This window comes from Mesoplodon bidens (genome assembly GCF_964165515.1).
Source record: "Mesoplodon bidens genome assembly, chromosome: 1".
Lineage (NCBI taxonomy): Eukaryota > Metazoa > Chordata > Mammalia > Artiodactyla > Ziphiidae > Mesoplodon > Mesoplodon bidens.
This window is the reverse complement of record NC_138176.1, coordinates 228,460,433-228,484,628: the sequence shown is the minus strand read 5'-3', so window position 1 is coordinate 228,484,628 and position 24,196 is coordinate 228,460,433. Positions and strand designations below refer to the sequence as shown.

The 24,196-nt window shown below is 41.1% G+C and overlaps 1 protein-coding gene across 1 annotated transcript in view; it reads left to right on the top strand.

Annotated features, from left to right (window-relative positions):
- The window catches only part of RNF175 (ring finger protein 175), a 65,322-nt gene extending 41,392 nt beyond the window's left edge, over nt 1–23,930 (top strand). The window contains 7 exon segments of the mRNA XM_081228148.1: nt 2,065–2,172; nt 6,506–6,626; nt 11,125–11,255; nt 14,301–14,319; nt 14,323–14,402; nt 23,800–23,801; nt 23,804–23,930. Coding sequence (XP_081084274.1) covers nt 2,065–2,172; nt 6,506–6,626; nt 11,125–11,255; nt 14,301–14,319; nt 14,323–14,402; nt 23,800–23,801; nt 23,804–23,919 — 577 coding nt within the window. The 3' untranslated portion in view covers nt 23,920–23,930.
- Nucleotides 23,931–24,196: the final 266 nt, after the last annotated feature.

Sequence of the window (24,196 nt, the reverse complement as noted above, 5' to 3'; positions counted from 1 at the left end):
GTTTGATCCTCTATCCAGACCACTAAAACTTTCTCCACATCAGCAACAAGGCTGTTTCATTTTCATTTCTGTGTTCACTGGAGCAGCACTTTTAAATTCCTTCAAGTACTTTTCCTTTGCATCCACAACTTGGCTCACTGTTTGGTGCAAGAGGCCTAGCTTTCAGCCTACTTCTGCTTTTGACATGCCTTCCTTACTATGCTTAATCATTTCTAGCTTCTGATTTAAAGTGAGAGACACTCAACTCTTCCTTTCACTTGAACACTGGGACCACTGTAGGGTTATTAATTGGCCTGATTTCAATATTGTTGTGTCTCAGGGAATAGAGAGGGCTGAGGAAAGGGAGAGAGATGGGGGAATGGCCAGTGGATGGAGCAGTCAGAACACACACACTATTTATCAATTAAATTTGCCATCTTACATGGGTGTGGTTTGTGGTACCCCAAAACAATGACAATAGTAACATCAAAGATCACTGATCACAGGTCATCATAACAAATATAATAATAATGAAGTTTGAAATCTTGCAAGAATTACCAAAATGGGACATAGAGACAAAAAGTGAGCAAATGCTGTTGGAAAAAATGGCGCATATAGACTTGCTCGACAAAGGGTTGACACAAGCCTTCAATTTTGTAAAAAACAAACAAACAAAACAAACCCCGCAGTATCTACAAAGTGCAATAAAGCGAGGTCTGCCTGTATAGTTGATAATATAGTAATAACTTTGTATTGTGATAGATGGTAACCAGACTCATAGGGGTGATCATTTCGTAATGCATAAAAATGTCAACTCACTATGTTGTACACCTGAAACTAATATAATATCATAAGTCAACTATACTTCAATAAAAATTTTTTAAAAATAAATTAAATAATGCTGAAACATTGTATCAGTAATACCATAGAACATAAGCATTTGGTGCAATGTCTCCAACAGGGAGGAAGTTGGGGAAGGTGTGAGTTGGGGACAGGGCTCCAAGGGTTAGAGGTAAAAGGGGGGGCCAGGTCTTTCGAGGGAGACTCTGAATGAAGTTTGGGGTGAAATGCAGGAGAGGGACTTCAGGAGGATGAGGAGGGAAAGGGCTGAGGGTGAACAGGGCCCCCTGCCATTGTTCACCCTTGTGTGCAATGTGCCAGCACCCCCTATCTTCTCTGGGCACCAAGCCTGGGCCCCCCAGGTCTTCTCCTTCCACCCTCTTTTCTTGTTCCAGTGGGTAGGGTCCTTGTACCACAGTGTCCCAGGAATGGAGCTGTGCCCCCATCCTCTTCCCACATTCTCTCAGGCACGAAGCAGCCGTGTGGCCTTTCTGTAGTTTTTCTAAGTGCTTTTACTGCCTGGAATGAGGGAAATGAACAGGGTACACGGCTCCTTCTAGATCATCTCCACTCTTGTCCTCCATCTCCATACTCTTCCTTCTCCACTTGGACCCTGTGGGAAGAGGGAAAGGCCTTAGAAGTCATCATGGTGAGTGTGGGACACACAAAAGACCCATCCACATAGCAGAAAAACAAGTCTGAAGCACTCTTGCTCCAGGACTGGGGAGTGGGGTGCTGTTTGAGTGGAGAGGTGATGGGGTGAGGGCTGGTGATGCCTGCCCTTGGGCTGGGGCAGCAGGAGGGAAGAGAAACTCCTGGAGGTCTCCCCTCTAGACTTCTCTTCCCATCTTTTGCTTGCCCCCAAGGTACTCCTGCCAAAACCACTCTAAGCTAACCTAGGGCCAAATGAGAAAAGGAGGAGAGGAAGGTAGGCAAGGTCCCATATAGAATAACCAGTCCTGAAGGCCATTTTTACATGAGGAACATAAATAAGTCACAGTGAACTTACATATGCATATACACAGAAACACATGTGCATGATAGTACTCTTTATATACTGCTTGTTGATAGTGGATTAGAAGAGATTATTACGGGGTTTAGCTGATATAATATACTCATGTTCTGTATATTGCATAATGAATAGAATTTTAGAAACTAAAAATTGACTTATAACAATGTTCTAAAAAGGTAAAATATTTTATAGTGCATCGTGTTTTGTGCTTCTCCCTATTTTTTACTCCACAGATTGCTCTACAAATGGTTTCTTCTTATCCAAAAAGTCAGCTGTGCATTTGGTGCTGTGGGTTATTTGGCTATCATGTTTACAATGTGTGGATTCAATTTATTTTTCAAGTAAGTATCTCCAATTAAGACATTCATATCTCCAAGCACTTGCTTATAACATTCACCTGGTCAAGTTCTCTGTCTCTGGAAGCCACGTTTGGCCCTATACTTTTCCATGCACACGTTGTTTATAGGCCTATCATTGGTATTGTAGATATCACTGGGGAAAACCAGTAGAAAAGGAAGAGAAAACCCACAGATTTAAAAGTTTTCCCAAAATTATAAGCTTTAAGGAGAATCTATACGTGGTCTATAAGTTTAAAAGATCACCATTAAAAGCAGACTGACAGGGCTTCCCTGGTGGCACAGTGGTTAAGAATCCACCTGCCAATGCAGGGGACATGGGTTCGAGCCCTGGTCTGGGAAGATATCATATGCCGCTGAGCAACTAAGCCTGTGCACCACAGCTACAGAGACTGTGCTCTAAAGCCCATGAGCCACAACTACTGAAGCCCACACGCCTAGAGCCCCTGCTCTGCAGCAAGAGAAGCCACCCAATGAGAAGCCCACACACTGCAACGAAGAGTAGCCCCTGATCGCCACAACTAGAGAAAAGCCCGCGCGCAGCAACAAAGACCCAATGCAGCCAATAAATAAATAAATAAATTTAAACAAACAAACAAACAAAAAGTCGGCTGACATTTATGGTAGAGTAGTTCTTACTGAACTACAAATTTCCCTTCCACAAATTTCTGAAGTGTCATTTCCTTCTATAGATCTTCTTCCTTAAAACCTCTAGAAGTATGCTATCCAATACAGTAGCCACTAGCCTATGTAACTACAGGGCACTTAAATTATGACATAAGAGGTGCTGTAAGTCTAAAATACACATTGGATTTCAAAGACAGCATAAGAAAATAAATTTTCTATCGATTACATGCTGAGATGATAGTGCTCTGTTTGTATTGGTGAAATTATTTCATGTGTTTCTTTTTACCTTTTTCGTGTGGCTACAAGAAAACTTTTAATTTTGTCCAATCTATATTTCCACTGGACAGCACTGCTCTAGAATTTTGTTTCTGGTATCCATGAAATCCCTTTTGCTGGGAGCAGTTAGGAAAAGAGGAAACTGAGTACTGAAACTTTCACTGAAAGAGAGGTGAAGAGATTAAAAAACAAGAAAGTCTAAGGAGAAATAAAGGAAATTGGAATAATATCTATGACTCAGAACCGTGCTCCCATTGCGAAGATGGTTGCTGAGATGTGCTATGGGTGAGGGTCTCACGGGCAGAGCTGAGGCTGTGTAATCAACCTATGTCCTAGAAAGGGAATGTAAGACATACCGCACAGCCATGGAAAACATCTCAAATGAAAAATTCACATCAAAGTTACTCTAAATCTCTAGGACCTTAACAGAAATTCAGAGGCAGAGGTCAGCAACCCTTAACTCATAAAATAAGGAAGACAGGGCTTCCCTGGTGGCGCAGTGGTTAAGAATCCGCCTGCCAATGCAGGGGACACGGGTTCGAGCCCTGGTCCAGGAAGATCCCACATGCCGTGGAGCAACTAAGCCCATGTGCCACAACTACTGAGCCTGTGCTCTAGAGCCCATGAACCACAACTACTGAGCCCACATGTCCCAACTACTGAAGCCTGCACACCTAAAGCCTATGTTCTGCAACAAGAGAAGCCACCACAATGAGAAGCCCGTGCACCGCAACGAAGAGTAGCCCCAGCTCGCTGCAACTTAGAGAAAGCCCGCGTGCAACAATGAAGACCCAACGCAGCCAAAAATAAAATAAATTTTAAAAACTACTTTAAAAAATAATAATAATAAATAAATAAAATAAGGAAGACAATCAGATGGAGAGCCAGCCCTGGGAGGAAAGCTTCTTCCTATGGCAACATAGAAATCTGATTTTATAAGTATTTCATGAAACTTTCAGAGTGGGAACTCCTACCATTCTCTAGCAGGAAAGGGATAGAAAATAACTGTACAGATCTATTATTATTAGTTTAAGCTGTAGAAAGACACTGATTTATTTTTTTCAGCACACTGTCTGTATTACTTTAATGAACATAAAAGTATTCATAAGGACTTTTATGAAGTTACTTGGAAATAGAGTTTCCCCAAGATTATTATCCATACAATTTTAAGATCCTTAACCAGGAATTCTCCTATAGTGAGGCATTCAAAGAATCTAACCCTTCAGATGGGAAGGAACTATTTTTTTCACTATTAATTTTTGTTGAGCATTATGGTATTAAGATTCTTTTCTGTGGAAAAACGAGTTCATTGCTACACTTTTTATCAATTAGATTATAAATACTTGCTCCTCTGGGTATGGAGGGAAGGTCATCTTCATTCTTCCTCACTGCCCCAATTCTCAAATATTGAAAGGATGAAACCACCCACTGTGTTGGAATTCCCGGTTCACATTACCAAAAGATGGCTGCCCTCTAGGTCTACACAGCCCTCTGCCTTTACCATTTCCTCCTCAAATTAAGAGTACAAAAACTATCAGAAGAAGGTTCCAGAGACAGACTACCCAACGCCTCTCCTCTCTCCACTTCCTTCCCAACTCAGTCAGACCCACCTACATCCATTGCTAGTATTTGAGACTGCTTACAGAGGTAGCACATCAAAGGTGCAATGATTAAGGTCCAGACATTACATTAGAAGATAATCATTTACTTTCTTTTTGAATTTTTATTTTTTTTTGATACAGCAGGTTCTTATTAGTTATCTATTTTATATGTATTAGTGTATATAGGTCAATCCCAATCTCCCAATTCATCCCACCACCACCAATCGCCCCCCCGCCACCGCTTTCCCCCCTTGGTGTCCATACGTTTGTTCTCTACATCTGTGTCTCTATTTCTGCCTTGCAAAACTGTTCATCTGCACCATTTTTCCAGATTCCACATAGATGCATTAATGTACAATATTTGTTTTTCTCTTTCTGACTTACTTCACTCTGTATGACAGTCTCTAGGTCCATCCACGTCTCTACAAATGACCCAATTTCATTCCTTTTTATGGCTGAGTAATATTCCATTGTATATATGTACCATATCTTCTTTATCCATTCGTCTGTCAATGGGCATTTAGGTTGCTTCCATGGCCTGGCTATTGTAAATAGTGTTGCAATGAACATTGGGGTGCATGTGTCTTTTTGAATTATGGTTTTCTCTGGGTATATGCCCAATAGTGGGATTGCTGGGTCAAATGGTAATTCTATTTTTAGTTTTTTAAGGAACCTCCATACTGTTCTCCATAGTGGCTGTATCAATTTACATTCTCACCAACAATGCGTGAGGGTTCCCTTTTCTCCACACCTTCTCCAGCATTTGTTGTTTGTAGATTTTCTGGTGATGCCCATTCTAACTGGTGTGAGGTGATACTAATCATTTACTTTTTCAAGAAACCTTTACCTTTAAAAAAGAAATAGGGGTTGTCATAGAGAATCCTAGTGCATTTGAAATATGATCCAACTTGCAAAAGGTTTTTTTTATTAACACACGGCAACCACGGCATAGCAGCAAAGGGCCTCAAAATTTGCACTTAATTCCTGGTTTCATTTTGTACCAATTGTCATGTTAAGCAAATCATTTTTTCTAAGTCTCCGTTTTTTCAAAGGTAAATTGGGGATAATAATATCTATCTCAAAGATTTTTAGGAAAGATAAAGTATTTGAAAGCATTCTGTAAAATCTAAGTTTGATAGCAGGGATTCTCAACCCTAGCTGCTGTCCCGACCTCACCTCAGGCCACTTAAATTACAGCCCCTGAAAGTGGGCTCGTGTATCAGTATATGTTTAAATCTCCCTCAGGTGATTGCAATCTACGGTTAGGGCTGAGAACCACTGGACTATTAAAGAGGTTCCTAATGTTAGTGGACCACTGCAATCACCTGGTGTCTGGAGAGCCTCCAAAAATATTGCTGCACAGGCCCCAACCCCAGAAAGCCTGATGTAATTGGCCCAGGGTGCAGCCTGGGGATGGAGGTTTTTACAAGCTGCCCAGGTTTTTCTACACGCAGCCAAGCTTGAGAACTGCTGGTTAGAGCTGGCTTGTCTCAGCACTGCAGTCCTAAGAAGCCTTTAAACACTCTCAATAATGACTTTGTCCACTTAGCCCTGAGTAGTAAAATTTGAATGGGATTGAGAGAATTTTAAATTCTTTCATTAAAAAAAAAATTAAACAAATAAGTGGGGGGAAATATCACCAAGGCTCTGTTAGATACCATGGCAGGAAATACTGCATTGGCCAAAAAGTTCGTTCGGGGTTTTTGACCAAACCAAATGAACTTTTTGGCCAACCGAATACTTTCCAAGCTGCAGCCCTCACCCATCCCCACAAATGCCACATCCCTACTTCCCTTCACTGTTGTTTTCAATAGAATCAAGGCTAGAGATTCCATGGATTTGGGCATCGTGCCCTTGTTCTATGGCCTCTACTATGGAGTAATGGGGAGAGACTTTGCAGAGATCTGCTCAGATTACATGGCTTCTACTATAAGGGAAGCGTTGCTTTCATTCTTTGAAATCTTCTATGGTACATGGAGAAATGGTCTCATCTTACACATTTGCATCCATTTTCAAAAATAGATAAGTCTTTTTTGGTTCTGTCAGCCCAACTGCTCCCTGGATTCTCGTGGCATCAGATTATCTGGAAGTAACCATGTCTAGCATACTCCAATTGCCAACATATAAAGGATTAGTAAAAATTCAGCGATAACAAAAACACTTGATCTCTGTTAATGCAAATAAAAGTCATATTTGATGCACATAAAACACTTTAGAATCAACCAATGCCTCAGAGTAATACTCATCATAAAGATATGATGTTATCATTATTATTATGCAGCAGTTATCATTATACAGCATTTGAAGAAGTAAAAGACAAAAAAGTGTGCTAAATATATTCTAACTGTAATATTCTTCCCTGGAATTTAAAAAAATCCCTAATAGTTTTTTTTAACTCTCTTAAAAATAAAACTCAGAATGGACATACTTTCTGGTTAGATGGATTCCAGATTCAGATATTAGGAGTATCCATCTGTGTCTAACACATGCACATCTCTTAAAAACTTGCATACTAAGGGCTCCAGGGAAGACCCAGTGGTTTCAGAAATTCCACATCTCTGCCCTCTACCAGTCTTTTGGTACACAGCCAGATGTAAAATGGAAAAACCAGTGTGAGTGGCAAGAGAAGAGTGAACTTCTGGACTGTTGTTCTCCCTCTCTTTATGGGACAGGACTGAGTAAACAAGACCTTGACTTCATCCCCCATCTCTGTAGGCCCCATCTTACTCTTTTCCTAGAGCCTGGAATCCAACTTCTATAGTGAAATTCTGGAATCGCCCTGCCATGTGTAATCTCTGAGACAACAGCTTTTCTTATAAGGTTTAAGGTGAACACAGGAGGGAGCATTTTCACTCCTACTTCCTCAAACAAAAACCAGAGCCATCCCCCCTTTAAAAAATTCCCAAACTCTCTTGTGCTTGTTTAGGGACAGGAGAGGAAGAGAAGGGTTGTATGTCCTCTGTTCTCCAGTGGACCAGGAAGAAGAGACTTAACCTGGCAAGACAACCAAGTCTTTAAGCACCAACATCCTGGAGATTTCTCACCTGACCCCATCCCACCAGTCTTCAACATCTTGTCATCTCCTGTCATCCTCTTTCCAACCACCAGATACATAAAAACCCTTGCCTCAAGCCATTGGCACAGCCATCTGTGACTTAAACTGATGGTGTGTGTGTGTGTGTGTGTGTGTGCATGCACACTTGTGACAGAGGTAAAGAGGAAGCAAAGGATGAGCACTCTCCATTCTCACCCCAGCGCCCAAGCCCCACACTAATTGTCAGACTCTGGGAGTGGAGCCAATGCATCTGCTTTGTTTTAAAAGCTCCCTAGGAAAAGGAATGAGCTATTAAGCCATGCCAAACTTGGATGAATTGTAAATATATATTGCTAAGTGAAAGAAGCCAGCCTGAAAAGGCTACATACTACACGATTCCACTTCTATGACAACTTGAAAAAGGTACAGCTATGGAGATGCTAAAGAGATCTGTGGTTGACAGGGGTTTAGGGAGGGAGCAGGATTGAATGTGTGAAGCACAGGTAATTTGTTAGGGTGGTGAAGTTATTCTGTATGATACTCTAATGGTGAATACATGACACTATGCATTTGTCAAAATCAACAGTATTTTATAGTGGAAAGGGTAAACCTTAATGTATGCAAATCTTAAAAAATCATTTAAGATGTCAGGGAATGCCAGGATAGAATGTAGACTGTGACAAAAGAGTTTAACTGTATTACAAATGTATGAAATAACCTCACTGAAGGGGGTGGGGGGAAAGTGCTGACCTAAGTCACTTTGAAATGAGTGGAGATCTAAGATTAAAAGCAAAAGGAACTATACATAAGCACTGTATGCTAGTTCATAAAGTAGTTTCCCTCAGGGCTATGGGTTAACAATTTTGATACCACTATACATGTATTTTGGAATTGGATTACCAAGTAAATGGAAGACCGATTGTGGGAGCTACATTTCTTCCTCTCAGAAGCTTACATACAAGCAAGGAGAAAAGGCTAGAATTATCTATGTAGTAATGGATGAGTCAAAGTCATCAGTCTGAACTCATGTTTAGCTTAATGTATCTTAATGTAGATGATACATATAGAAATATTTATAGATATGTGTATACACATGGGTTAGTATATACAGACATATTTCCTTGCTCTGTCAGCTATGAAGCCGTAGAAGCAATGACACCTCAGTAGCAGTGAGCACACCGAGTACCCAGATCTTGGTTTCTAATACCATTCTATAATAAGAGGAAGCAGTGTTTCTTGGGAAAATGGCTGACCCTGATCTTGGCAGGGAATATACAATATGAGCCTGGAGTATATTGTAGTGTCAGAAAGTAAGGAAGTGCTCAAAAAAAAAAAAACCCACACAAGAAAAAACCCACAGTGATGGGGATATGTCAAAAAGACACAGAAGCTAACTGAAAGAGATCCCAATGGCCAAAGCTGAAACAATTTGAGCAACACAATAGTAGATAGTAGTAGTAGTAATAGTATTGGGTTATAACTCAAAGTATAGAATAAATATCCATGAGTCCATAGTGACATAAATAAATGATTGGATAGATAAATTAAATAAATAAATAAATAGATAGATAAATAGAGGAGAATAGACAAATCTCCTATGTAGAAGAATTCCACATAATTTATGTAGATATTCCACCCTTAAGAAGGTTGTGTGGTTAAATGTTATATGTCCACTTGACTAGGCTCTGGTGTCCAGTTGTTTGATCAAACACCAGTCTACGTGTTGCTTTGAATGCATTTTGTAGATATGATTAACTTTAAGGGAAAGAAAATACCCTTGAAAATATGGATGGGTCTTAGCTAATCAGTCAAAGGCCTTAAGGGCAAAAACTGAAGTTTCCCAGAGAAGAAGGAATACTGCCTTAAGTCTGAAATAACTCTTTGCAGAGTTTACAGCCTGCTAGCCTGCCCTCCAGGTTTCAGACTTCCCAGCCCCGAGTCTTTAAAATGAGTCTCTCTCTCCCTCTCCCTCCCTCCCTGCCTTCCCTCCCTCTCTCTCTCTCTCTCTCCACACACACACACTCATGTATATCCTATCAGTTCCATTTCTCTGGAGAACGCTGACTAACACAGAGGTGGAGCATAACTTATAACTTCCCACTACTTAAGTATGGGCTGCTCATGGTGATGATGATTTCCTTCCGAAGAGTACAGTATAAAAAGAAGTAAAAGAACAAGTAGCTTTATAGTGGAGAAATTTGACAACCACTACCTCAGCCTAGGTGATCAAGGTCAACATCAACAGTGACGTCATGTTGACTGCACGTACCCTTGCTACAGTGTGGTAAGAATGGCACTTCACCTCTGTTATCTTCCTCCCTAAAACCATAACCCCAGCGTGATCAAGTTCAACATCAACAGTGACGTCATGTTGACTGCACGTACCCTTGCTACAGTGTGGTAAGAATGGCACTTCACCTCTGTTATCTTCCTCCCTAAAACCATAACCCCAGCGTAATCAAGAGAATAAACATCAGCTAAATTCCAATTGAAGGACATTCTACAAAATACCTGCCTCCAAAACTGTCAAAGTCAGAAAAAAAACAAAGTCTGAGAAACTGCCAAAGCCAAGAGGAGCCTAAGGAGACACGATAATTAATGGTATCCTAGGTGGGGTTTTGAAATAAAATAAGGATATTAAGGGAAAATCAAGTAATCTGAATAAAGTATAAACTTTATTTCATAATAATGTATCAATGTTGGCTCATTAATTGTGACAAATGTACCATACTGATGTAAGATGTTACTGATAGGGGAAACTTGGTATGGGAAATCTGTACTATCTTCGTATCTTTAAGTGTAAAGCTATTATAAAATAAATATTTTATTTTTAAAAAAGCTTCTGAGACATTCTCATGTGCTGCTAATGTTGAGAATCACTCCTCATCCGCAGCCCTGGGGAGACGCAGTGTCTTAAATTAGGGTTCTGGATGCATTGCCTTCTAATGGGATTAGTCTGTGTGCTCCGTATAATCACTTGGGATTATATTAAAATTTTAATTATATTAAAATTAATTAAAAGATACATAGATGCCTAGGTTTACTCCAGATCTATGAATCAGAGTCTCCAGGAAAATAAAGAGAAGGGTCAGGCTCTGGGTGAGCTTAAAAAGCTTCCCGTGTGAGTCTGAACTTACGGCTCTGGATAAAAACTGTTCCTCTCAAAGGATTCCTTGGTGGGGAGGTTAGGTAGTTATAATTAGTGATGTGCTTTGGGTCCATTTAGGGTTCAGCGGGGTTTTGCCTAGAAACCTTTACCCCACAGTAGCATTGTCCCTATGGGAAAAAGTGTTTCAAGTTCTAAACCAACAGAGAAACAGTAAAGACTATGTTCCCAAGCCTAGCAATGGCTTCCCTGTGCTCCAAGAATGGCGGTGCTCTGTGCTTTTCCTCCAACAGTTCTACAGAGTCAGTGGGATGCCCACCAGGAGCTTGTCAGACAACATCTGTGCCACCTGTGGGCAGATCATCGTGGTGCTCAATGAAGAAGGACTCACTGAAAACACTTACCAGCTTTCGTGCAAGCATGTGTATCCTTTCCACGGGAGACCCTTTGGTCTTCATCAAGCCAGTGCCAGGAGGCAATTTTCAGATAATCTGTGTCAGACGTGGGAGATAGCCAGTCAGGGAAGACTGTCTCATCACTTCCCTCCTTCCTTTCCTCCCCTTACCCCCACCCTCTGCCTTGCTTAACGTTCATCCCCAAACCCCAAGCCTTTATCCTCCCACCCATCTTTTTTTGAGACTTTCTGGGAATCCCTGCTGAATAATGAACTGCTCTTAATTAGCAGGAGGTGAACCTCCTCCCCATCCAGTAACTTCTTTTTTAAAAAGGAATCTTTATGCCACACAGACAGGAGTGCTGCAGCATCTGTGCAGAGGCTGGCTGGGAAAGCTGGCGAAGCTATAAGCGAACAGGTAGCCAAGAAGGACAAGAGAAAGAAAGGGTTGGCGAGTGAAAAACAGAGTGAAGTTTCAGGTGCAGGAAGGAACTCAGGACTCTCCAGGTGGAGCCTGTGTCTGAGTCTCAGAGGAACAAGAACGACAAAGTGGTGTTCTTTGCCTGGAAATAATCCTTAGGAACCTGCTTGTGTCAACAGTGGTGATGGGGGAAGCCAAGTATCAGCTTTGGTCTCGAAAAGAGGATAACGTCATAGGCAGCAGGACACCTTAAGATACACAAGGAGGGACCAAAACGTGAGCATCCAATTCTTGGACTATTTGGTTCCTCTGCCTATGGGCTGTACCCCAAATCGCTATCTACTGGCTGAGGGATCTTTAGGTATTAGGGACCAGACCAGCCTGGGCCTGGAAACCAGCATCCTCTGGGACTCCAGTAACCATGAGGAAGATCTCCACTGTGCTGAAAGATGCTGAGGTCAAGAGCCCAGCATCCTGCCCTGCCTGAGAAAGTAACTCTGGATAGCAGAGTTGTGTTTGCATTGGCCAACAATCAGTATTTTAATTGTTTTCTTAAGAGAGGGAAAAGAAGGCATCATTTATCTTTATTTTATAGTACAATATCAATTTTATAATATTGCTATGCACTGTTCAAAGCTCTGGCATTATGAGGTGGTTAAACCATCTGTCTTTTTCCTCTGAAGCCCACCTAACTCAATCAGTAATACCCTAGATATGCAGCACTCATGATTTGATTCTGTTTAATCTGGACAGATTCCATTTATTCAATCCTGAGAGTCAAAAACTGGACCAAATGCATCTGAAATGTATTATTCCAACATTTAAGTCTTAACATTTTAAGGTGAGAAACACAAAGATACTCCATGTGGAAGTTTATGTGGTTTCTCAGTGTGATACTTTTCCCCAAAAAACTATCATTCTTAGTAGAAATTTTCCAAGTCTGGTCCTAGTTTTAAATACGATTTACTTTTCAAATGTTGGAACAGAGCCCCTTCTGCCATTTGCAAGTGGAAGTATTTTCTCTCTCTTCACCTTTAAAAGCCCTTAGGGATTGTTGTACACGTGTGCATATGTAATCGAAAATGCAGTCACCTTTAAATTTGCTTTGCAGGGAGTATTATTAATGCTCCATTTTAGCATGAGTCATATTAACAAGGAGTGGGCAAACCGGAATCACATTAACAAGGGGGCGGGAATCTGAATCTCGCTCTGCGGCAATTCTGCCAGTGTGGAAGCTTTGCAGATGAGATTTTGAAGACAAAAGAGAATATTAAAGAGGAGATGGACATTTCGATGCTGGCTCGATGACCCCTGAACTCCATACCTATCTGGAAGATGGGGCTGTTCTCCAGCCCTTTTGAATGAAGAGCTGTATGGGTTTTGATTCAGAATCTTTGTTATAACACACTGTATGTTAACGCAAGCATGTTGCAAAAGTGACCCCAACGCCAAGAACATAAAAGAGTGGGAACCCTTAGTTGCACACAGATCTAATATTGAGGAATCATCTACATGGCCTTGACTTGCCTCCACCTTCATACCCTCCATCTGTTAGAGAGGGAACATCATTGTTGTTCACACAGGTGCATAGCAGGCCAGAGACAGGTGCATAGCAGGCCAGAGAGAACATCGTGTGATCTTGATCCAGAAAGCCACACTGGGGTCAACGACTGTAGAAATAAATCAACATGATGGATCTCATTATAGTTAATCATTTTACCCAAATCTATAAGCTGTGGAACCTGGGGGAAATACATTTGCAAAAGTAATCGGTTTTGAATGATTCATTCAAATATATATTCAATAAATAGGCACTTAGGCACTGCTTAAGGTGCTGAGCACAGAGATGAATGAGTCATGGTCCCACAGGTAACATATTGCCCAGGAGAGACATGTAAATACACAGAAAGTCATGGCACAGAGTGACTTGTGCTCTGTAAGACTCCGTCCCTGGTGCTGCAGAAAAACATACAGTTCACTGGCAACTTTGGGGCCAAAGGGTCAAACTTTCTAGACAAGGGGTTGTATACAACTGAGTCTGTAAATGCCTAGAGTTTTAGATGTTCATTATAGGTTTATATTCTATTAAAAATAACTGGCCCCTTATCAGTAATAAAAAGTTGAGAAAAAACTTATGAAGCTAACAGAAATATTTGTACAAATTCTTGACCACAAATAATTTAAACTTGTCTAGCGCCTAATACAAGTCTGGTTACATACATAGTAGGTAGTGAGGAGGTGCACAAAAAGCCGAATGGAGAGATGTTACGGTAAACACAGAAAAATGCATGACAAGCGAGACAGAGAAATACAATATGTTTACGTAAGACATTCCTGTAAAAAAGCATGTCCACATTCTTTATCTAATTTAATCACAAGAATCGAGTGAGGTAAGAACACGTAAGGCCAAGAAGATCAGTAAATTCCTCAGGGTCATAAGCTATTGCAGCTCTGACTCCAGGCTCCTCTGGGACTTGGTGGTTCCCTTGTCCTGCAGAATCTCCCTAACAGAGTGATGGACACAACTGAGTCATAACCGAGAGCCATTCCCACCTCCACCACTCCGCCCTACAGGTGGGATCACTTCCATTACATCATGATGAAGCAGACCTTGCCCTTTAATATCCAGAAGCTTCCCTAACAAGATCCCTAAGGTTTCATGAATTCTGCATCTGAGGTTGGTGTATTGTTGGTAAAAAGCAGACGTGCCTTCACTGCAAAGAGACGGTCAATTTGAAGAGGATGATCAATAACCCGTATCCTTTTTTATAAAGTTATGAAATATTATCTTAAATGTTTTTCTGGTGATGCATTCTTTAAACTTTCCTTATCTTCATTATAGGTACAGCAGAAAACATTCTGTTCTCCCTAACCACCTATTTCGAAACAACTTTCTGGTTTCTTTTCTCCCCTGTGCCTACATTACCATTCTAGTTAGGAAGTTAAATGCCAAAAAGATACATTCTACTCTTTATATTCCACATATTCCACTATTAGGGCTTTAGTGGAAATGTGATGGGATATTACAAAAGATAGGTGAATATATGGAAGGAAAAGATAGGTAGGTAGATAGGTAGGTAGGTACATAGGTAGGTAGATAGATAGACAGACAGATAGATAGACATAGATGTAGATAGATAGATAATAGATAGATAGGCAAACAGATAGATGATAGTAACACGTGGATGGGACGAGTGGGTGGGGAGACAAATAGATTAGAATTGAAATTGTAAAGACCCCAAATGTGAGCTAGAATAGAAAAGTATTTTGAAGGTGTACCAAATTGTATTATGTCCAGACATGAGTAGGGGTTTTTTCCCGACTATTGGCTTTTTTAATTCCTTGCTACAGCTCATCTTTTCTTAGGCTAACCTAAGTAATAATAATTTTGAAAGGAGTGAAGACCTACTACAGATTTGCTCGACAAATGGCAGCAAAAGGATTTTTATAGACAGCAGGGATCCCCAACTGAATAAACCCAAATCTCCTTAAGGTCACAGGAAGGGAATGTCCCCATCCAGAGCTGACTACAAAGACTTAGCCCTCAACCCCCCACTGGTCCAAGACCATCATGTATATCTTCCAGGGGCGTAAGTGGGACTAAAACATATCCCCCCTTAAGCAGAAGGGCACTGAGGGGATGGTTTCCACCTGCCAAGTACTCGCTCTTCTCCTAAGTGACAGCCTTACTGTTCCTCCTGAGTTCCAGTCACCTGCATTCACAGTGCTAACGGAGACCCCCACCCTGCTCCCTGCCCCGCCAACTCTTCAAACCCTAAGTGTTTAGTTTGAACCGGAAGCGTTGGCAGCAACGCCCCCATCTCTGGGGACTGCGGACCAAGGAAGGACTTGCAAGCAGGGCAGTGGAGGAGGCAGCGTGCGTGGGCCCCTGGATCTCAGAGCCACACGCCGACAACAGAGAGCACCCTCCGCGGCCGCCAGCTCCCGTCCCAGGCCTGGCCTTCCTCGCAGAGCCCGTGCGAGGCGGGCACAGGCGAGGCTGACGGCCTGTCATGCGCCTTCCTCCCCTCCACTCGTCGTAACACGAGTCCAGAACAGCTTTTGGTTAATAACTTACTTATGAAACTGCAGTACATAAATCTTTGTTATAAAATTGGTGGTATGATCATAAACGTCACCTTAACAATCATTTAAATAACAAAGGACAATTGGTTTCTCTGAGAGGAAGAAATGGTCTTGAGAGAAGAAATGTTTGAATACTACATGTACTCTTTTTTTTTTCCCTATGAGATACAGAACTTTATTTCTGAATGTAACATCCTAACAACAATCGTCATTCTTCTAAGGCAGCTAAAGAAATACATGTACTCTTTATTGAGACTCAGTGTAAGAGAAAAGCTACATGTGAAAAATCTGCCTTTCTGTTTGGAACATTGCTAACAGAGATACCGGGTATTAAGTTCCCTTAGTACAATTTATCAAAGATACCAGGATAACGGACGTATTATCTGTGAACTAATGTTTTCCTTTGTAATATACAATGAGTTCCCTCCGATGAGCTGAAGGCAGGAGAGCCCAGAGCTGTTTTTGCTCACGACGGTAGTTCCCATTATTCTTGGTTTTCCACTGTAAGCATTCCCCCCTTTCCTCTTTCTTTTAGTATGTGACCCTTGCCTTTTATTCTTGTTTGGGATTATGATATTTGCGGATTTTAACGTGGATGGATTCGATTTATTTTTGGAAATTCGGTGTAGTGTAAATGACAATGACTCTGCTACATGGCTGTAGGTAGAGCAACCTACTTAACTGAGATTCAGCTCGGAGCACACATGCTTTTTTTTTTTAACATCTTTATTGGAGTATAACTGCTTTACAATGGTGTGTTACTTTCTGCTTTATAACAAAGTGAATCAGTTATGCATATACATATATCCCTATATCTCTTCCCTCTTGCGTCTCCCTCCCTCCCACCCTCCCTATCCCACCCCTCCAGGTGGTCACAAAGCACCGAGCTGACCTCCCTGTGCTATGCAGCTGCTTCCCACTAGCTATCTATTTTACATTTGGTAATGTATATATGTCCATGCCACTCTCTCACTTTGTCCCAGCTTACCCTTCCCTCTTTCCGTATCCTCAAGTCCATTCTCTAGTAGGTCTACATCTTTATTCCCATTTTGCCCCTAAGTTCTTCATGACCATCTTTTGGTTTGTTTTTTAGACTCCATATATATGTGTTAGCATACAGTACTTGTTTTCTTCTTTCTAACTTACTTCACTCTGTATGACAAACTCTAGTCCATCCACCTGACTACAGATAACTCAATTTCGTTTCTTTTTATGGCTGAGTAACATTCCATTGTATATGTGTGCCACATCTTCTTTATCCATTCACCTCTTGATGGACACTTATGTTGCTTCCATGTCTTGGTTATTGTAAATAAAGCTGCAATGAACATTGTGCTACATGACTCTTTTTTGAATTATGGTTTTCTCAGGGTATATGCCCAGTAGTGGGATTGCTGGGTCATACGGTAGTTCTATTTGTAGTTTTTTAAGGAACCTCCATACTGTTCTCCATAGTGGCTGTATCAATTTACATTCCCACCAACAGTGCAAGAGTGTTCCCTTATCTCCACACCTTCTCCAGCATTTATTGTTTGTAGATTTTTTGATGATGGCCATTCTGACTTGTGTGAGGTGATACCTCACTGAAGTTTTGATTTGCATTTCTCGAAAAATTAGTGATCTTGAGCATTCTTTCATGTGTTTGCTGGCTATCTGTACATCTTCTTTGGAGAAATGTCTATTTAGGTCTCTGCCCATTTTTGGATTGGGTTGTTTGTTTTTTTGATATTGAGCTGCATGAGCTGCTTGTAAATTTTGGAGATTAATACATCGTCAGTCGCTTCATTTGCAAATATTTTCTCCCATTCTGAGGGTTGTTTTTTTGTCTTGTTTATGGTTTCCTTTGCTGCGCAGAAGTTTTTAAGTTACAATAGGTTCCATTTGTTTATTTTTGGTTTTATTTCCAATTCTCTAGGAGTTGGGTCAAAAAGGATCTTGCTGTGATTTATGTCATAGAGTGTTCTGCCTATGTTTTCAGCTAAGAGTTTCATAGTGTCTGGCCTAACATTTAGGTCTTTAATCCATTTTGAGTTTATTTCTGTATATGGTGTTAGGGAGTCTTCTAATTTCATTCTTTTATATGTAGCTGTCCAGTTTTCCCAACACTGCTTATTGAAGACGCTGTCTTTTCTCCATTGTATATTCTTGCTTCATTTATGAAGATAAGGTGACCATAAGTGCGTGGGTTTATCTCTGGGCTTTCTATCCTGTTCCATTGATCTATATTTCTGTTTTTGTGCCAGTACCATACTGTCTTGATTATGGTAGCTTTGTAGTATAGTCTGAAGTCCAAGAGCCTGATGCCTCCAGCTCTGTTTTTCTTTCTCAAGATTGCTTTGGCTATTCGGGGTCTTTTGTGTTTCCATACAAATGGTGAAAATTTTTGTTCTAGTTCTGTGAAAAATGCCATTGGTAGTTTGATAGGGTTTGCATTGAATCTGCAGATTGCTTTGGGTAGTAGAGTCATTTTCACAATGTTGATTCTTCCAATCCAAGAACATGGTATATCTCTCCATCTATTTATATCATCTTTAATTTCTTTCATCAGTGTCTTATAATTTTCTGCATACAGGTCTTTTGTCTCCTTAAGTAGGTTTATTCTTAGATATTTTATTCTTTTTATTTCAGTGGTAAATGGGAGTGTTTTCCTAATTTCACTTTCAGATTTTTCATCATTAATGTATAGGAATGCCAGAGATTTCTGTGCATTAATTTTGTATCCTGCTACTTTACCAAATTCATTGATTAGCTCTAGTAGTTTTCTGGTAACATCTTTAGGATTCTCTATGTATAGTATCATGTCATCTGCAAACAGTGACAGCTTTACTTCTTCTTTTCCAATTTGGATTCCTTTTATTTCTTTTTCTTCTCTGATTGATATGGCTAAAACTTCCAAAACTATGTTGAATAATAGTGGTGAGAATGGGCAACCTTGTCTTGCTCCTGATCTTAGTGGAAATGGTTTCACTTTTTCACCATTGAGGACGATACTGGCTGTGGGTTTGTCATATGTGACCTTTATTATGTTCAGATACGATCCCTCTATGCCAACGTTCCGGAGGGTTTGTATCATAAATCAGTATTGAATTTTGTCAAAACCTTTCTCTGCATCTATTGAGATGATCAGATGGTTTTTATCCTTCAATTTGTTAATATTGTGTATCACATTGATTTGCGTATATTGAAGAATGCTTGCATTCCTGGGATAAACCCCACTTGATCATAATGTATGATCCTTTTAGTGTGCTGTTGGATTCTCTTTGCTAGTATTTTGTTGAGGATTTTTGCATCTATGTTCATCAGTGATATTGGCCTGTAGTTTTCTTTCTTTGTGACATCCTTGCCTGGTTTTGGTATCAAGGTGATGGTGGCCTTGTAGAATGAGTTTGGGAGTGTTCCTCCCTCTGCTATATTTTGGAAGAGTTTGAGAAAGATAGGTGTTAGCTCTTCTCTAAATGTTTGATAGAATTCTCCTGTGAAGCCATCTGGTCCTGGGCTTTTGTTTGTTGGAAGATTTTTAATCACAGTTTCAATTTCAGTGCTTGTCATTGGTCTGTTCATAGTTTCTATTTCTTCCTGGTTCCGTCTCGGAAGGTTGTGCATTTCTAAGAATTTGTCCATTTCTTCCAGGTTGTCCATTTTATTGGCATAGAGTTGCTTGTAGAAATCTCTCGTGATCCTTTGTATTTCTGCAATGTCAGTTGTTACTTCTCCTTTTTCATTTCTAATTCTATTGATTTGACTCATCTCCTTTTTTTTCTTGATAAGTGTGCCTAGTGGTTTATCAATTTTATTTATCTTCTCAAAGAACCACCTTTTAGTTTTATTGATCTTTGCTATCATTTCCTTCCTTTCTTTTTCATTTATTTCTGATCTGATCTTTATGATTTCTTTCCTTCTGCTAAGTTTGGGGGGTTTTTATTCTTCTTTCTCTAATTGCTTTAGGTGTAAGGGTAGGTTGTTTATTTGAGATGTTTCGTGTTTCTTAGGTAGGCTTGTATAGCTATAAACTTCCCTCTTAGAACTGCTTCTGCTGCATCCCATAGGTTTTGGGTCATTGTGTTTTCATTGTCATTTGATTCTAGGTATTTTTTCATTTCCTCTTTGATTTCTTCAGTGGCCTCTTGATTATTAAGTAGTGTGTTGTTTAGCCTCCATGTGTTTGTATTTCTTACAGATTTTTTCCTGTAATTGATATCTAGTCTCATAGTGCTGTGGTCGGAAAAGATACTTGATATGATTTCAATTTTCTTAAATTTATTAAGGCTTGATTTGTGACCCACGATATGACCTATCTTGGAGAATGTTCCATGAGCACTTGAGAAGAATGTGTATTCTGTTGTTTTTGGATGGAATGTCCTAGAAATATCAATTAAGTCCATCTTGTTTAATGTATCATTTAAAGCTTGTGTTTCCTTATTTATTTTCATTGTGGATGATCCATCCATTGCTGAAAGTGGGGTGTTAAAGTCCCCTACTATGATTGTGTTACTGTCGATTTCCCCTTTTATGGCTGTTAGTATTTGCTTTATGTATTGAGGTGCTCCTATGTTGGGTGCATAAATATTTACCATTGTTATATCTTCTTCTTGGATTGATCCCTTTATCATTTTGTAGTGTCCTTCTTTGTCTCTTGTAATAGTCTTTATTTTAAATTCTATTTTGTCTGATACGAGAATTGCTACTCCAGCTTTCTTTTGCTTTCCACTTGCATGGAATATCTTTTTCCATCCCCACACTTTCAGTCTGTATGTGTCCCTAGGTCTGAAGTGCCTCTGTTGTAGACAGCATATATATGGGTCCTGTTTTTGGATCCATTCAGCCAGTCTAAGTCTTTTGGTTGGAGCATTTAATCCATTTACATTTAAGGTAATTATTGATATGTATGTTCCTATTACCATTTTCTTAATTGTTTCTGGTTTATTATTGTAGCTCTTTTCCTTCTCTTGTGTTTCCTGCCTAGAGAAGTTCCTTTAGCATTTGTTGTAAAGCTGGTTTGCTGGTGCTGAATTCTGTTAGCTTTTGCTTGTCTGTAAAGCTTTTAATTTCTCCATCAAATCTGAATGAGATCCTTGCTGGTTAGAGTAATCTTGGTTTTAGGTTTTTCTCCTTCATCACTTTAAATATGTCCTGCCACTCCCTTCTGGCTTGCAGAGTTTCTGCTAAAAGATCAGCTGTTAACCTTATGTGGATTCCCTTATGTGTTACTTGTTGTTTTTCCCTTTCTGCTTTTAGTATTTCTTCTTTGTATTTTTTTTTCTTTTTTTTGCAGTACGCGGGCCTCTCACTGTTGTGGCCTCTCCCGTTGTGGAGCACAGGCTCTGGATGCACAGGTTCAGCAGCCATGGTTCATGGGCCCAGCCGCTCCATGGCATGTGGGTTCCTCCTGGACCGGGGCACGAACCCACGTCCCCTGCATCAGCAGGAGGACTCTTAACCACTGCGCCACCAGGGAAGCCCTGTATTTAATTTTTGATAGTTTGAGTAATATGTGTCTTGGCGTGTTTCTCCTTGGATTTATCCTGTATGGGATTCTCTGTGCTTCCTGGATGTGATTAACTATTTCCTTTCCCATGTTAGGGAAGTTTTCAACTATAATCTCTTCAAATATTTTCTCAGTCCCTTTCATTTTCTCTTCTCCTCTGGGACCCCTATAAATCGAATGTTCCCATGTTTAATGTTGTCCCAGAGGTCTCTGAGTCTGTCCTCAATTCTTTTCATTCTTTTTTCTTTATTCTGCTCTGCAGTAGTTATTTCCACTATTTTATCTTCCAGGTCACTTATCTGTTCTTCTGCCTCAGTTATTTTGCTACTGATCCCTTCTAGAGAATTTTTAATTTCATTTATTGTGTTGTTCATCTCTGTTTGTTTGCTCTTCAGTTCTTCTAGGTCCTTTTTAAACGTTTCTTGTATTTCCAAGATTTTGGATCATCTTTACTATTCTATTTCCAAGATTTTGTATCATCTTTACTATCATTATTCTGAATTCCTTTTTCAGGTAGACTGCCTATTTCCTCTTCATTTGTTAGGTCTGGTTGGGTTTTGCCTTACTCCTTCATCTGCTGTGTGGTTTTCTGTCTTCTCATTTTGCTTAACTTACTGTTTGGAGTCTCCTTTTCGCAGGCTGCAGGTTCATAGTTTCCGTTGTTTTTGGTGTCTGTCCCCAGTGGCTAAGGTTGTTTCAGTGGGTTGTGTAAGCTTCCTGGTGAAGGGGACTAGTGCCTGTGTTCTGGTGGATGAGGCTGGATCTTGTCTTTCTGGTGGGCAGGTCCACATCTTGTGGTGCATTTTGGGTCGTCTGTGGCCTTATTATGATTTTAGGCAGCCTCTGTGCTAATGGATGGGGTTGTGTTCCTATCTTCTAGTTGTTTGGCCAAGGGTGTCCAGCACTGGAGCTTGCTGGTCATTGAGTGGAGTAGGGTCTTGGCATTGAGATGGAGATCTCTGGGCGATTTTCACCATTTGATATTATGTGGAGCTGGGAGGTCTCTTGTGGAAGAATGTCCTGAACTTGGCTCTCCCACCTGAGAGGCACAGTCCTGATGCCTGGCTGGAGCACCAAGAGCCTGTCATCCACATGGCTCAGAATAAAAGGGAGAAAAAGAAAGAAAGAAAGAAGATAAAATTTAATTTAATTTAATTTAATTTAAATTATTAAAATAAAAATTATTTTTTAAAAAAATTTAAGTATTAAAAAAAAAAGAAAGGAGTGAGCAACCAAACCAAAAAACAAATCCACCAATGATAACAAGGGCTAAAAACTATACTAAAAACAAAACTAAAAAAGACAAACAGACTGAACCTTAGGACAAATGGTAAAAGCAACGCTATACAGACAAAATCACACACAGAAGCATACACATACACACTCACAAAAAGAGCAAAAGGGAAAATATATATATATCGTTGCTCCCAAAGTCCACCTCCTCTATTTGGGGTGATTCGTTGTCTATTCAGGCATTCCACAGATGCAGGGTACCTCAAGTTGATTATGGAGATTTAATCTGCTGCTCCTGAGGCTGCTAGGAGAGATTTCCCTTTATCTTCTTTGTTCGCACAGCTCCTGGGGTTCAGCTTTGGATGTGGACCCGCCTCTGCGTGTAGGTCGCCGGAGGGCGTCTGTTCTTTGCTCAGACAGGATGCGGTTAAAGGAGCAGCTGATTCGGGGGCTCTGGCTCACTCAGGCCGGGGGAAGGGAGGGGTATGGATGCGGGGCAAGCCTGCGGCAGCAGAGCCCAGTGTGATGCTGCAACAGCCTGAGGCACGCTGTGCATCCTCCTGGGGAAGTTGTCCCTGGATCACAGGACCCTGGCAGTGGTGGGCTGCAGAGGCTCCAGGGAGGGGAGGTGTGGATAGTGACCTGTGCTTGCACACAGGCTTCTTGGTGGCGGCAGCAGCAGCCCCAGCGTCCCACGCCCGTCTCTGGGGTCCGCGCTTTTAGCCGTGGCTCGTGCCCATCTCTGGAGCTCCTTTAAGCAGCGCTCTGAATCCCCTCTCCTCGCGCACCAGGAAACACAGAGGCAAGAAGAAGTCTCTTGCCTCTTCGGCAGGTCCATACTTTTCCCCGGACTCCCTCCCGGCCAGCCGTGGTGCACTAACCCCTTCAGGCTGTGTTCACGCCGCCAGCCCCAGTCCTCTCCCTGGGATCTGACCTCACCAGCTCTCGGGCTGGTGAGTGCCGGTCGGCACCGATCCTCTGTGCGGGAATCTCTCCACTTTGCCCTCCGCACCCCTGTTGCTGCGCTCTCCTCCGCTACTCCGAAGCTTTCCGCCCCCTCCCCCCGCAGTCTCCGCCAGTGAAGGGGCTCCTAGTGTGTGGAAACCTTTCCTCCTTCACAGCTCCCTCCCACTGGTGCGGTCCCGTCCCTATCCTTTTGTCTCTGTTTATTCTTTTTTCTTTTGTCCTACCCAGGTATGTGGGGAGTTTCTTGCCTTTTGGCGGGTCTGAGGTCTTCTGTCAGCGTTCAGTAGGTGTTCTGTAGGAGTTGTTCCACGTGTAGATGTATTTCTGATGTATTTGTGGGGAGGAAGGTGATCTCCGCCTCTTACTCTTCTGCTGTCTTGAAGCTCCTCCACACACACTTTTCATATGGACAAATCCTGGACTGGCTTTATTGTCTGGTGGCCTGGCAACCCGTGGTGATAGGAATCGTCCAAGGCATTAATTATTCACTAGGGCTGGAATAGCATGGCACACCTAACCCGGAAGCAATGTATTGCATGTTGAAATATTTTCTAATCCTTAATCCTACATTTAATATTGATATTCTTTTCTAATTTTAGAGATGACCCCAAGAATTTAGAGAACTGAATAACAACTGGCACTTTGTGTGGAAAGAATTTAAAGAGAAGCTGAGCAATGGAATAAACAAATAAAGCGTGCTTTGCATCCCTCCAATTACAATCATTTTCTAATCATAGCATCTGACACATTTGGTACAACCCACTGAGGACATCCCACCTC